Source organism: Anabas testudineus, chromosome 18 (genome assembly GCF_900324465.2).
Source record: "Anabas testudineus chromosome 18, fAnaTes1.2, whole genome shotgun sequence".
In the NCBI taxonomy this organism is placed as follows: domain Eukaryota; kingdom Metazoa; phylum Chordata; class Actinopteri; order Anabantiformes; family Anabantidae; genus Anabas; species Anabas testudineus.
Window position 1 is genome coordinate 26,538,874 of NC_046627.1, and position 15,316 is coordinate 26,554,189.

At 39.8% G+C, this 15,316-nt stretch overlaps 1 protein-coding gene across 2 annotated transcripts in view; it reads right to left on the reverse strand.

Annotated features, from left to right (window-relative positions):
- The window catches only part of nlgn2a (neuroligin 2a), a 159,010-nt gene that overhangs the window by 86,689 nt on the left and 57,005 nt on the right, over nt 1-15,316 (reverse strand). For both annotated transcript variants that reach the window (XM_026352755.1, XM_026352756.1), the window contains one exon: nt 14,267-15,072. In XM_026352755.1, the coding sequence (XP_026208540.1) occupies nt 14,267-14,774 (508 nt within the window). In that variant the 5' untranslated portion in view covers nt 14,775-15,072. The remainder of the gene's footprint in view (nt 1-14,266; nt 15,073-15,316) is intronic.

Below are 15,316 nucleotides of genomic sequence, written 5' to 3' on the forward strand. Positions count from 1 at the left end.
TGGACTGTACAAATAATCCAAATAAGTAACAGTAGAGTCTATCATTGCTTACAGTGAGACCACCCGTACTTATGCAGTAAAATGTCAAACTGTATGTAGTAAAATTTCTAATTTTGCTAATATTTGAGTCAGTGAACCATTATTAGTCATCTGCAATTGCTGTCATGTGACTTATAATATAATAATATATAATATAATATACATAATATCCTTGTTTCAGTTTCAGATAATCTACCTCATAAGATAAAAAGACCCACTTTATACAACAACAGTGTGATTGTAGTACTAGTAACCATCAGTCATACCACACCAAGAAAGGCTGGAGCACCCAAACCTCCAAGTATCTAAATTAGGAAGGTTTCATTTTATTACTCATTAATTATTGTTATTATATAATAATAATTATATATATATATATATATATATATACATACTATAATATATACTATAGCGTTACATGGTGTCACATTAAAATACTGTAAGCTTCTGATTTCTGCTACTAGAAAAGGTGAATGATAAATCGTGCTACTTGACATTATCAGCTACAAACAGTTGAACTCTCAGAACAAGCTCCGGCAGTGCAAACTGCAAAAGCAGAGCTTGAATGTGTTTTGAGAACTGCACTGAGCGCAAACACAAAGAAGTGAGGCACAAAGCTTGTTTGAGGCTGACCCTTTGCCATCTTTCCTTCCTCCACCAAAATCCATCTCCTCCTCTCAGGCCGGCCTTGTAAGAGCTTATTCCACCACAGGCTGCAGCACTGGGACATTACTAACCAGTGTGCGGATGAGGCTGAGCTCCTAATGCTGACAAAGTGGAACAGTGAGGGAGTGCCAAGATGGAGCACGGGGAGTAATTTAGGTCAAAGGCCCAGAGGGGACACCAAGATGCAGACACTTGCACATGTATAGCTTTTCAACATTCTTTTGCTTCCTTTGACTCTTCAGCTGCTCCTATCCTCGTTCACGTAAGCTGTGCATATTCTATCACAGGAAAATTCAATTTCTACTACCATTCCTAGTAATTTGTCGGAATAAGGTCCTCTAAAATGGGACCAAATGTTGTCAAACTGGGACTTAAAGATAAAGGAGACTTCTGGGAAATACAGCAGCGCTGACAGCAGTGATATAGCATAATACATGTTATTTTAATGCTTTTGGACAGTTCAATTGCCATCTCTCTCTCCTTCAAGCCACCTAATTGTCTCCGAGCTACAGTGCACCACAACACCTAAAGAGTAATGTGTTGTGTCATCTAGGGATTGAACCCAGAGCTGCTGCATTTACTGTACAGTCAAGTGGGACCTAGTTCAGTGGGAAGGTTTTGTGATTGGAATTTTCCACAATAAACAACCTTGATTAATAATAAAAAGTTTCAAAGATGGAGCTCCTAAGTGAACAAAGTTTTTACTTTAATGTTTTTAATATTTATAATCAGATATTGGATTCAAGCAGCACAGTTCTGTTTTTCCATTCTTTACTATATCATGTTAATTATCTCAGCCAATGAGCAAGAGAATTGTACAACTCGCTTACTCTCGGCCGTGCGTGCGTGTTTGAGGGCTGTGCTCTGCGGCGCTGTCCGTGGTGCTGAAATGAGTGTGCGGTACAGCACGCGCTGCTACCATTTGCAGCTTTATTGCTTCATAGGAAAACGCAGCACAGGTCAAATGGCTGTCAGACTGTCTGACCATCCACTGCTGAATAATCAGATGACGTGTACACACTACCTGGTCAATCTTCAACAAGCATTCATATGAAACAAAAGGAGAATCTGTATTTGTATTTGGTGCATCTGACACAGCATATATGGATGAAATTGTACTTCCAGTCATTAGTACTCGGTGTCAGTTTGAAGCCAGCAGCTGCTCTAGCCAACTAGTGATGAATACACTGATGGGTTGACTTTCTCCTATGTAAACACATCAGCCCACTTGTTCCAGCAGAGCAGGAGGCTTTACCTCTGGATAACCTCCTGCTCTCTTCTATCCATTCATCCCTCCTTTCTTTCAGTCTCTGTTTTCCCCCTTCATTCTCTCTGCCGTTCAGTGTTTGGGAGGCACTGGGAGCAGCAGGACCTGGCAAGCGGATGTGAGCATGTGTGTGTTTCTGTGTGTGTGTGTGTTTCTGTGTGTGTGTGTGCAGAACGGGGTAATTTGCATTCAAAGCCACTGGCCACCTCAGCTTCAGAAGCCCTGAAGAGATAGCCCTTTGAGCTGCATTGAAAGAAATGGAGTGTGTGTGTGTGTGTGTGTGTGTATATGTGTGTGTTAGCAAAAGAGGGAAATGGGGTGGTGTTGTGTGTGTGTGTGTGTTGGGGGGGGGGCATGCACGTGTATCTGCATGTGTTCGTGTGTATATCTATTTTCGAGCACGAGTGTGTGTTTGCTCAATCCCAACAAGTGTTTGCCTGTGTGTGTGTTTGCATAGATGTGCATCTACTGTAACCTAGCTGTGAGGCAAACCAGAGCCATTATTAATCCCCAGACAGCTGAATTCTGCTTTTTGCTGTGTGCCTCACAGGTTACTGGGCTCTTTGATCTTCCTGTGTCTCCGTTCTCAAGGTTACTTTAATAACAGGCACACTTGCAGTCTGAGAACACACAGTCTCTTTCCAGCTTCTATTGACCAAAGAAACAAAGCTGGATCAGATCCGTGTCAAAGGTCCAGACTGTGTTGTGATCCGTTTAAAACAAGCTGTAATACCTTATTTTCTTCTTTTTCCAGGCAGTTCTTCCGTCTTAACTGAGAATTAGCAAATATAATTGTCATTTAAAAATTAAACCAGAATGTAAAATCTATTTAACTTAGTTTCAACACTCCAGTTCGCTAAATTCCTGCAATGCTACACTACCTTACAGGCTTATCTCTGATTCACAGCATTGCTCGGTAATTTCCAAACGCTGTTGGTCTCATCAACAATGTAGGAACAGGATAGCTGACCACGCTGCCCTGAAATGGCCGACTCAGCAGTTCAGAATGTGAACTGTATCAATAAACTGGAGGATTAATTATAAAAAGCAACTACACTGAGGAGTGAGGACAATTTATGACTGTTCACTTTTCCTGTGCATTGTATGACAAAGCTGACTCCCATTCGTGCCGTGCTAGAAAGCCACCTCTGCAGCACAAAATACCAACAAAACAAATACTGTACAAGCAAAACCGATCCCAATAAAACACCAGCTTCCAAACAGCCAGCTATTAACAGAAAAATACAGTTGAGTTATGAGCAACTGAATTTAATTCATATTCAAAGCTGCAACTCAACTGCAAACTACATTCGGCGTGTTAAAGCTATAGCAAACGTAGAGAGGCAGTCGAAAGTACAGTACTGTCAGGTTTTTGTTTTTTATTTTTGTTACTCGTATGAAATGTATTATGAATGTGACAGTTCCCTCCGAAGGTATTAGAAGGGTTTGTGCTGTACACAGAAGACATTTAAGTTTAGGATGAAAAGATTAATTTGAAATAAAAGTTCAGAATTTCAGCGTTGTATGTGATGGTGTGATGATAAACACCTAGATACATTAGACAACACGGGACATCAGATGACCCAAACCTTAAGTGAGCAGATAGCTTTAAAGCTAATTAAAGAAAATATTTGTTTAATTTCAGCCAGTGACTCACTGACATCACTAAACTGTTGGTTTCTTTCTGATAGCCTTTTCCAGGCTTTTAATGCAGCCGCCTACAGTTTTTGTGTGTTGCTTTCTCTCTTCCATCTCCTCTTAAGCAGGCAAAATGCATGTTATCCTGTCCTCAGAGTGAGTGTCAACAACTAGAAAAACTAGTGTTTACCGGTGTTTACAATGAGGAAACAATAAACGTGTTTCTTAGTGACTCACATGAAATGCTTTCCAAGGCACTCGATGACTAGGCCAAATACAGGAATTAGCTGCTCTGATGGTCGGCTGTGCGTTGGCTCTACTCAGATGGTGACCTTAAACTTATCAAGACATTCCACTTTTTTTATTGGCTATGCTCAGTGTTTGTGCAGGAATAGCTCTGTGGCCTTCGTGATGTATCACTTTAAGCAACACATACAGATTTCACAGGTAAATAATCTATCTCAGAACACACACCTGTGTAACAAGAAATGGTGATGTGCTGATGTCCAAATACTACTGTTCACTAAATATGTGGGTTATCTAATACAAGTGATGATTCTGACTGTATTTGTATTTGCTGTACTTCAATGTACAGCAGTAAAAAAAACTAATTGGCATTGTTATTCCAAAGATTTTCTCTAGCAATTGTTGTATTTCTACATTGACTTTGCCAATATGTAAGGACAATATTTGCTTGCCATTTATATTTGTTCTCTACCAGGAAATATGTCTCTTTAGTCAGTAAATGCTCCACCAGCTACACCCTAACTTGCTAACTGTGCTGGGCAGGAAGTTTACAGTGGGTTTATCAAAGCTTTTTATGCTGAAAACTACCGACTGCTGCATCTGGAAACAGTGCTGAAGAGAGCAGAGACATTGACTTGTAAAGTTGAGGTAACATCAGAATAAGTTGATAATTCTCTGTGGGGTTATTAGTGTGAGTCATTCACTACGTAGTTAATATGACAAAATATTAAGAGCACTTACATATGCTAAGACAAGATGGGAAAACACTTGACAGACAAAATGGAACAAAAAGTTCAAGAAATATTTTGGGCTGGAAAAGTGGAAGTTTCTTAGCACCAGTCCACCTGTGGGTGGGAGCTCATTTTTAATTGAATATTTAATTGATAGGACAAGGTACATCAGACATCATCAAATCACATTAGATGTACTTCATCAAACCCTCAGTTAAATCAGTTGATATCCTAAATTGTGCTGGAGCACTTCTATAGAAACCAAGCCAAAAGAACATGGATAGTCGAAGCCGGAGAGCTTATTATTTAAGTACTGTTGTAAAGTCAATTCACTCTCCTGAGGCTAAAAAGATCATCTAAATGGACTGTCTACAGCTAAATCCTATTTCTGCCTTCATTGCTCATCCAAAGCATATGGTGATGACTGGGAAGCTGTGAGAATTTTATGCAGGAGGTGGGGGATATGCTTAAGAGAAAAGAAATTGGGGATTGGGGGTAGACAGGCAAAATGGTGGGAATGCAAAGAGAAGGAGAGGATGGAGAAAAAGAGTGGCAATGCATGAAGGAGAGATTGTATGAGCTGAATAACCAATAACCAACGTACACCGTTGAACAGTTTAATGCAGGGCTTTAGTTTTCCACTCCTACGTGAGCTAACTCTGCCTGGAACTGTTTTGCATTGCGGAGGGATACTAAGGACCGGTGACAACACAGCTTTCAGCTATCACTAGATCAGACTACTGCAAAGACATAAGTAGTTCAGCATGATTACATTACAAATGATAGGAGGAGAGCGAAAGATGGGGGAAGGACAGGAGAGCTGATCAAACCGATGACCCACATGACGGCAACAAAAACCCATAAAAACACTACAGAGATTACTAGGATCATGTGATGTGCGTGCACATGTATACACACATGAACACTCGCCCACTGATATTAAAGTCCACCCATGCATGCATCCAGATACACTCTCCCTCCTCAAATTCCCCCTCTTTCTCTCCATCTCTCTGGCTTACAGGCTATAAATAGCTGGAACCGAGCCCTTGCTAATTCCTTCATTCAGAGTCTAGTGGAAAGGCAAAATGCACACAGCCTTTGATGCACGCTCTGACAGGATGATGCAGGAAGCAGTGGATGGTTGCCAAGGCAACCCCTCCACCCCATTTCCCCCTCAATTGTGTCATCTAAATTCTGCACTCCTTGAACCTCCCTCCTTTCCTGGTTCCTATTCTCTCTTCATTTCAGCATCTCTAACTGTACCGTTTACTAAACCTTCAGCATTAAAGATCAATATCACAGTCTGGTAATGTACTCAGTCATGTAACCTCATTATTAAACTGCATCCCAAAAAGGAAAGGTGCTAAATTGTTAAAACTAATTCATGATGTTAAAATTATTATCGATATCTGCAGAGCACATCTTTTACACCTAAATGTTCCCAACATAGAAGGGACATTAATAAAAGCCATTCACAACAGTCGAGTCCAAAAAGACCAGGACCCTAAAAAATCTTTAGGACCTCCTGGCCTTTACTACGTGTTTATATACCACAATTCAATGTTTTTCATCCATCCAAGGGTTCTAATAATAACCTATGTTGCACCTAAAGTGACCTGACAAAGAGATAATAAGAGGTGATCAAGCACTAATTGTAAAACTAAGGACGGATGATGTTACATACTGTTGGATCACTATTCCATAAAAGCCACTACTCTCATAACGTGAGTAAAAAACTAAAGGAAACGCTCGCAGCATTTTAAACCATTTCATAGATCTAACATTAGCTTTTCTATCGAGTTATCTGCAGCTATTAAAATGTTGCTTTAGCTAAATTGACATCAACGTGTTATGAAGGTGCCACTGATCCAAACATTACTACACAAGTAGCATTTGATGTCTTTGAAGTCTGGAAACTAGCAAACCTATTGACATATTTTTTGGTCCCCCAAAGGATATCGATATGTCTCAAATCAAGCGGTTTTGCAAATACAATCATTTGTATGTTTAGTTGATCACGACATCAGCAGGATATGACTACTTTTGTGTTTTTTATTACTACTGTATACAGTAACTGTTCTTTTGTTTTGTCAGAACTTTGCATGTTGCTCTTAAATAACATTCGAGAGCTACAATATAATGTGTAGATACTCGCTACCTTCCCCTAGGATGAAGAATCACCAGCGGTGTATTCAACTTTCACATAGTGGGTTGAAATTGTGTAATGCTGCACTATACTTGCAAACAAATTCATCTCAGCTGAATTGCTGACCACCTCGAATGACACAGAAATGCACCTTAATGAAGTAAAAGCTTGCTACTGCCTCAGATATCCAAACTTTTAAAACCATAACTAATTATAAATCTGTACTGTATCCCACACACCACAAGACATTTCACAGATAATCTGCTCCCAAAAGCTCTATCTCACTCTTTCACACTTGCTCCCTTTCTCATCCTTGATATCAGTTCTCCCCAACTCGTCTCTTTGTCTGTGCAGATTTGTCTTGTAAGATACATTAGTGTCAGTAGCTCCGGACACATTGCTAATAACGTTTCCTCCATTTCAATTGTCCATCAAACTTTCAGTCTACACCAGCTTAGTCGTCAGCAATTTAGAAAATCCTTTCCTCAGCTCATGTCTCACATTAGTAATTGTAGGTCTGTGGTGAAAGCAGTGATACCACCCTGATAAATAAGAGTTTGTCGTCTTTCCATATTTACTGACATGTGTAATGTTAAGACAGAAAGTATTCAACTCCACAATGTTTTCATTTCTCCTGTATCCAACATATCAAAAGGGAAATTAATACCTAAGAGTACATCCTAAGGAAACTACATGAAAGGCAACTGGATTTGCTGTTTCAGTAGTGAAGATGTTGTTGCCACTCATCCAAGTTGCTTTATCAGTTCCCAGGGGTGTATGTAATCTGATTATCCTGACTTAACTTTAAGTCAGTTAATGTCCTACATTACTCCTCAACTCTGCCCATCAACAAACTCCCCTTCTCTGCTCTAACTCAGCAAATGTGATTTAATACTCTAAATATATGGTCAACAGCATCAGGACCTTACACCTAAACTTTCTATACACAATTTAGCCAGATATAACCAATCCACACACTCTGAATAAAGAAAGGGGTATCTAATGTTTCTGAGAACTACTTTTAACTCAAGGTTTAAAGTAGTTCTCATTTTATGAGACCTGTCCGCTGTGCAGAGACATTTGTTTCTAAAAGTTCCAGACTGAGTCTCACCTCTCTCACCAATTGGTTACCAACAAAACCAACCAAAGTATTTCTGCTTGATTGTTAAGTTTTGGAGCATTGTTATTGTGATTTCATGCTGACAACTATGTGAAGGACCTAGAAAAGCACTGTGGAGCATAGCAGACCAGGGAGCGGGAGGACTGGGTGAAGCAGAGTGGAAAGATTAGCACTAACCTAAATTACACAGTGTAGCCAGCTATTGTCAATAAAAGTTCATGTTAAAACCAAGTGAAACCTGTTCACTTTCAAACTACAGAAAAGCTATGAAAAACATAGATAATAGTATCTTTTGTGAGAATATCTCAGCAAACCTCAAAAGTCTGAACTGAATTGAATTTTAGTTGTGCAATACTGACAAATTATACTTTATTATACTTTTTGTAAATAACAGGAAGTATTTTGCATTATTAAAAAAGTGTTTATACAAGTCTCATATTGTGCTAGCTCACCCTTAATAGGACATTAATTGTTGCTTTGTAATAAGATAATAAATGAAATAAAATATAAGGAAAACTTAAGATCTCATTTATTTACTTAGAACTATATTAAATGACAGCATTTGGTATGTCTAAGCATAACCACTGCTAAGGCTTTAATTGACAGCACAGTGTAAACCATAGTCTGCTTTTTATTAAAAAGAGGTATTATTTCATGTTGTTCTGCCTGTTGGTAGCTAGTGTCATATCAAACTACGGCATTTTCAACATCAAAGTTGCAAAAGTGGTCGCAATAAGGAGTTAACATCATACTAACAACAACGTTTGATTTGTACATTTTGCACAACCACTTTGCCTGTCACTGTGGTTATTACATGTTGCTGGGTAGCTACTTTATTGTTTCTCCAACAACCAGAGGCAAAACATAAATCGTATTGGCTCATTAATCTTTAATAAAATCAGAGATGCGGAACCAGACTAACGCCTGAGGAGCAGTATTGAAAAACCAAACCGTCTGATTCCATTCATACTATAGTGATGCTCTATAGTTGAAGTAAAACAATTCAAGTGAAATAAAGTCTTTTTGTTTCACCATTTTCCTAATAAGTAAGTCCTTTTATTAAAGTTTTAACCAACTAATGGACACCCTGACTACTGTGGCTATCAGTGTCATTTTCTAGATAATGGACCATCCTAGAGAGATTATTATAAAAGTTCAAAGTGAGTGACCGACCCTGACTGATCTGATTCTCTCCTCACCCTCACCACCTCCCAGAGTAAGACAAAGCCTTCGACTGAGCAGGCCAGTCTCTGTCCGCTCCACTCCGCCTCAGGATAAAGCACAAAGCAGAGAGGAGTAGACTGAACAAAGGAGAGGGAGAGGGGGCGAGGTGAAACATGAGAAGAGGCGCAGGAGCAAAGATGGACTCTGTCAGATTGGGTTTGTAAGGACTAGACCACAGGCTGGAGGGAGCCTAGTGTTCTGACCTCCATCTTCCATAAAATGACAACTACCTAGAGAAGCCTTACTTCAAATCTGACTTAGCTTCCCACTGTGTCTTTGTCTTTTTATTAAAGGCTGTGTTTTGTCTCCTTCAGTTCGGGTGCGCACGCTCACATCAAAGGAAAACTCTTGGGTATGTGATGAAGGGCGTGTGTGCGAGGGAGGGAGAAAAGACAGTGGATATTTCATGAGCCCCCCAGGAAGCTAAAGGCACCCATACTGTATGTAACACTGTTCATTCTAGGGGAAGTGCATTGTGCTTGCAGAAAGATGGTAATCTATTTTTGCTCCATCATCCCTTTTTCCTCCCATTTTGTTCCTTAGATGGTATCAAGTGGGGCTGGCAGGAGAAAGAGACGACATAAAGAAAGAGATGGGGCAGAATAATCAAGATTTCTTCTGACTTCAGAAGCAATATAAATCATATTTCCAGTGCTGCACACTGGCACCCTTTTCTCTCTTTCACTCTCTCTTTCAATTATTTATCTGTTTGTTTTTATCTCTTTTATTTATTTATTCATCTTTAGTCTTTTGGTGATGCCAATGTCGCAGCGCAGCGCTCAGCCGCCCAGTGCATTATCCCTTTAGTATCGAACCCTTCTTGATGAATCTCCTCAGAAAATTGAAATATTGCAGAATGAGAGGATGTGGGAGTTTGAGCTTGATGCATGGAGATAGATGAAGTATTGGATGGAATAATTTATGAGCCCCAGCTTGCATCCCGCAGCTCAGCCCAAGAAGCCGGGTGCTGACAACGTGGAGGTTAGCAGTTCAAATCTCTGCGGATTATCTGGCAAGACCAATGTATACCCTCACTGAACAGGACTAATTGTGAAGAACTAGCAGCTTAAAAGGCATTTTGCAACAGATTATCAGGGTTAAACCCCAACATACCACCATAAAGTTACTGTAGAACTACAGTACCTTTCAGAAAATGAAAGTTTGCTTTCTAATTGCTGATTAACCATGGTAAAATATATACCCTCTGCCTAACCGCACTAAGAACAACTACTGTCTATAACATTCTGTATGTGAGCAACATCTACAGCTACTGTAGCATCCATCTGTGGGATGCTGAGTTCTGCTACTCTGACTTATTCACCATGAAGTCTTGCTCTGTTAACGGCTGCTGACTGCTGAGGGAAGCGTGTGGTTTGTCTGTGGGCCTCAGGCAGCAGCGGCCAGTCCTTTCTTTCCTCCCCTTTCAGTCATCCATCGATCCAGCGTGACTCTAGAGCTAGATGACAACCTTTTGATATGATATATGGGGTCTCATCTCTAGGGGAACTGGTGGAACCACTCCCTCCTTGTAAGAGGGCAAACAGCTAGAGGCCAAAACCAGTTCTCCTGGGTCCTAAGGCCTGGTACTGGACAGGGAATACAAGATGTGTTTATAGTAACACTTTAGATTATAGTGGTATTCCAATGGCCTTGAATTGATTCCAGAGGAGTTACTAGCAAAGAAAAACCAGGTCCACCCATCATTGTTACTACCCCATAAGTGAAAGAATTGTTTTTAAAGTTGTTAATTTATGGATCTAAAACACACTTTGCATTTTTTGTTTGTTTGTTTGTTTGTTTGTTTTAGACGGTGGCTGTTAGATAATACATGTAATCTTGTGTAATTACTAAAAGATGATTGGTTGTGTTTCATTTCATGCCTTCTAGCTTATTACAAATTAAGAAACACATGTATTATTGGGTGCCATGGAATTAATGAAAAATGACAACACATGGATAGCTCTGTAACTTACTAAGTACTTAAGTATTAATTCAGTAGCAATGTGGATCCACCAAATGTTAGCGTATTTATTTATCTTTGCAAACACGCACATTAATGTTGGAGTGTCCCACTTTCTTCCAGTTGCACTGATGGCAGCATTAAGAAGTAATTCTGCAGGATTAATCCACTTAAAATTAGAGAAGGTTTTTAAGGATTCGGTCTTAAGGGTGCTCTAAAAAAAGGAGACAAGCAAAAGGTCTCAGGAAACTTGCAGACGCAGTGTTCAAAAGTAAGAAGAGTCAACATAGACTCAATGATACGGCATGAGAAAATTGGTGACAATCCGTGTGTACTGTGGTTGTGTGAGCGTATTTAACTTGAGCTGCATTGTGTGTCCCAGCACACAGCAAGTGATGGCCGTTACTTGCTGCTGCTGGTTTTTCCTCCCCACTCCTATCTTTGTCATTTCTCTCGTTTGTTCACCTCCTGCTCTCTTCTCGTATGCAGTCCACTCCCATGCTCTCCTCTCTGGCTGCACTGCCGTAAAAAAATGACTTCAAATCAATGCTGGAGGAGATGTAGAGGGAAAGGATAAGCAAAGAAAGACAGCCCATAGGGCTGCAGGAGAGTGCTGAGGCTAGCACTGCCATGCCTGACTTTACACAGTAAATACATACCAGCAATAAGGATGAAAAAATGAGGAATGAAACCTGCTTTTATCATTTTTAAAAAATCAACATCAACAAGAAAATGTTTGGAAACACCAAAACATCTAGTCAAAACTGTAATTGAAGATATCCACAACTACATTTCGACTAGTCACAATTCCAATTAAAGATATCTGTAATTACCATTTGAACAGGAAAACTAATTTAAGATGTTTTGCATATCCATAAACTGAATTCCAGATATCTTGAATTAAATTATGACTAGTCAAAATTCAAATTACAGATATCTCTAATAGATTTTTGACTAGTCAGAACATTTTTTTATACTAAAAAAGACCTAATTTTAGAAATCGAAAATGATGTAGCAGACGCTATTATGTGGTTTTAGCATTCATTAGATATCCGCAATGTATTTCAGACTAGTCAAAACAGTAATTTAACATATCCACAACTAGTAAAAAGTCAAATAAAGTTTTATCTACAATTGATTTTCGACTAAAAATATATTAGTTTGAGACATCAAAAAAGATAATTAAGATATCTTTTAAAAGTGCCCAATTAAAGATGATTTTTTTAAATTTAATTAATTTGAAATTATAACTAGTAAAAATGCTTTTTAAAAATATCTGGGACAATTCTAAGTTGAGGTTGAGTGAAAATTCGAATCACAATTTGGTGAAGGCTTGGCCAGCTGTGGGAGAAGCTGAACCGAAGAGCTCGGGAACTGTACAACCAGCATAGCAGACCTTAAGCAAGTACTGCAAACTGTCTGAGAAGAAACCTCACCGGAATACCTGTACAAACATAATCAGTACAATGCCACTGATTTGACGACATTTTTTTGTTTTATGCTGCATTTACAAGCATTTGATTGAATAATACTAACAAAAATAATAATACAAATACATAAGTGTGTAGGTGTACATACGAATCATAGGTTTCTGCAAAGTTGATTAAGTTTATTATTGAAAATGTGCACACACCCTCACTAAGATACGGACTGTGTATTACACTGCCAATGTTAGAGAAGGTCTAGTGCTGATGTTTTACGTTGCTAAATGAATTTCTCTCGTACTGAAGGTATTTTACACCTCTGTGACACTTCCATAGAGTGCACAGTGCACCAACGGGACAGCGTTTGAGTTAGTGGCCATGAGTGTGTGTACATCTTTGTGTGTGGCACTGGCATTTCCAGCAGGTCATACATCTCTAAAAATAAGGAAAAAAAGTCGTGTAACAGTGTGAAATGACTCAAGACCTGATGTATGGCGTTCTATGTGTGCCTGAGGAGCTATAAGTGGCAATGACAGGGTGTCGAGGGTTGAAGCTGCGGTGTTGGAGTGGGGAGGTAGAGGGAAGGGTGTTGAGCTGTGAGGGACTAAAAATACAGTCAAGTTACGGAAGTGGTAAAAGAAACTGAAATGTGTTAGAATGAGGGAAATGTTCAGAGTGGAAATCAGTACCTCATCACTTTACTGTGTATGTGTATGTAATGTGTACAAATAAACAGTAAGTGAAACAAACATACATTTAGACACACACGCCAATATTGATTTTGTCAAAGCTGATCTTCCTACTTTAAACTCTTTAAACTTGCATCCGTATATGTGCTTAAGAAAGAAATAACAGTTATTCACAAAACACTGAATGTGGTAGAAAAAGTTGCTTTTGGAAAAACTCCAGTAATGTCAGAGGTCAAAGGAAGTCTATACAAAAAACCTTCTTCTCCATGTGAAACCTGCCAAGATGATTCTTACAGCCTTTTCTTTTGTGAAGGGTGCAGACGTTGTGTAGCTCATAGTATAAGAGATATAGAAATAAAAAGACAAATGTTAAACCCATCTTTACAAGACCCTAGGTAGAGAGAGGGAGAGAAAGAGAGAGAGAGAGAGAGAGAGAGAGAGAGAGGTGATGGAAGACTCTACTTCACATCATACCTGGCCACAAAATATTTCTCTTTAACTGCTCACACACTTAATAGTGCCTGGGCAGACAAAAACGTCTGCAGTGTGTTCTGAGTGGAGAGAAGTGGGTTCTTGATAGTAAAAAAACAGTAAAAGTAAAAAGTCAAATGTCACCTAATTCTTTTCTCATGAAGCACCTTCAGTTTTAGCCATTGTACTCTTGCTTTATAACACCTTGAATGGTTGTACTGAAAGAAACTGAATATTCTGCATATTGATTCTTTTTATAAACCCCCATCTCATATTTATTATCTACAAAAATCCTATACTATACAAGATGTACGGTGTTGATGGTAGAGCATAAATCTACAAAAAAAAAATAATAATATTCAGATTTCCAGACAAGTTATTTTTCCTAGGCTCCTTTTACATGAAGATGGTCCTAGCTGACCGTTTGCTAAACCGCTCCCCTTAACAGTTGTTGTACAGTAAATCTAACATGGAGCAACAAGCCTGTCAAGCTTTGGATTTCTCCACATATTCTCTACAGCAGTAAGACAGATGAATACATTAAAAAATAGGATATCCATGGGGGCAGGTTTAGCAAACAGTAAATTCCCTACCTCCCTCATCCCCATCATTCCACCAACCCTTTATTTAATACTGTCCACTCACCATCCTCTGTGGGCACGTAGACGTTGAGGTAGAGACAGTCCTCGCTCTGGTTCTGGATGTAACCTGCTGCCACATCCAGGTTGTCCGTGAACCACACAGGCAGCATTATCTCTGGCAGCACGCCGTGGACATTCTGAGGGCACACGGGGGCAAATTGGGTGGCGTTGCGGATCTCCTGCCAGGATCCTGGAGCTTCAGGTGGCTGAAAGCGGCGGTCGCCGATGGGTGCTGTGGCATATGGGACCCCCAGATACTGCTCCACGGGGCCCAGGATCTCGTTGTTTAGGTCCTTTTTGATGCCTCTGAGTTTGCCATAGTTGGTGGTGACTATTGGGTGTTTGGAAGGGTCCATCTTCTGGCTCGAGGCCAGGCTGAAAAGCAGAATGAGTCCCAGGGCACCCATCAGGCACCAGTCTGTCATGAGAGTAAGGGGGCGTGTCCTGGACAACAAACCCCGTCGACTTTGTTTATTTAGAGGAAGTAGAAGAGGGTACATGACTGGATTCATACTGTTCAGACACCTGCTTCTAGTATGTTGATTTTTTTTTGTGAATGTCGATTCCAATAACAGGAGGTCTGTTCAAGACCAGGACTGCTGAGTGAAGGTGAGATGGAGGGCAAAGCAGTGGTTGGGGGAAAGAAGGATCCTCGGGGTACTGGAGAAGGAAGCTGGCTGCCAGGTCAGTGTAGGTTCTGAGCAATGGCTATCCGAAACTCTTCCCTAGCCATGGTTCTGTTGCGTTCCATACCGCTTGGTCTTCAATGATGCATGTAATTTGATTGATGTTTTCATCAGCCACTGAATTCTGCAGAATGAGAGAAAAGGAGGATAGAGGAGGGAAGAGGTTTATCAGTGATACATAAGATAAAAACAGAAAGAGACATAAGGAGACATGGGGGGCTGAGGAAAAAAGAAACATACCAGATATTATAGCATATCTGAAACAGAAATATACTCTATTAAATGTCATCGGTGCAGCATTTTCCCTTTAACTACTGCCAAGCGAGAACATTTCCTGAAATGAAAGCAGTGGAAATAAAACCACCTGC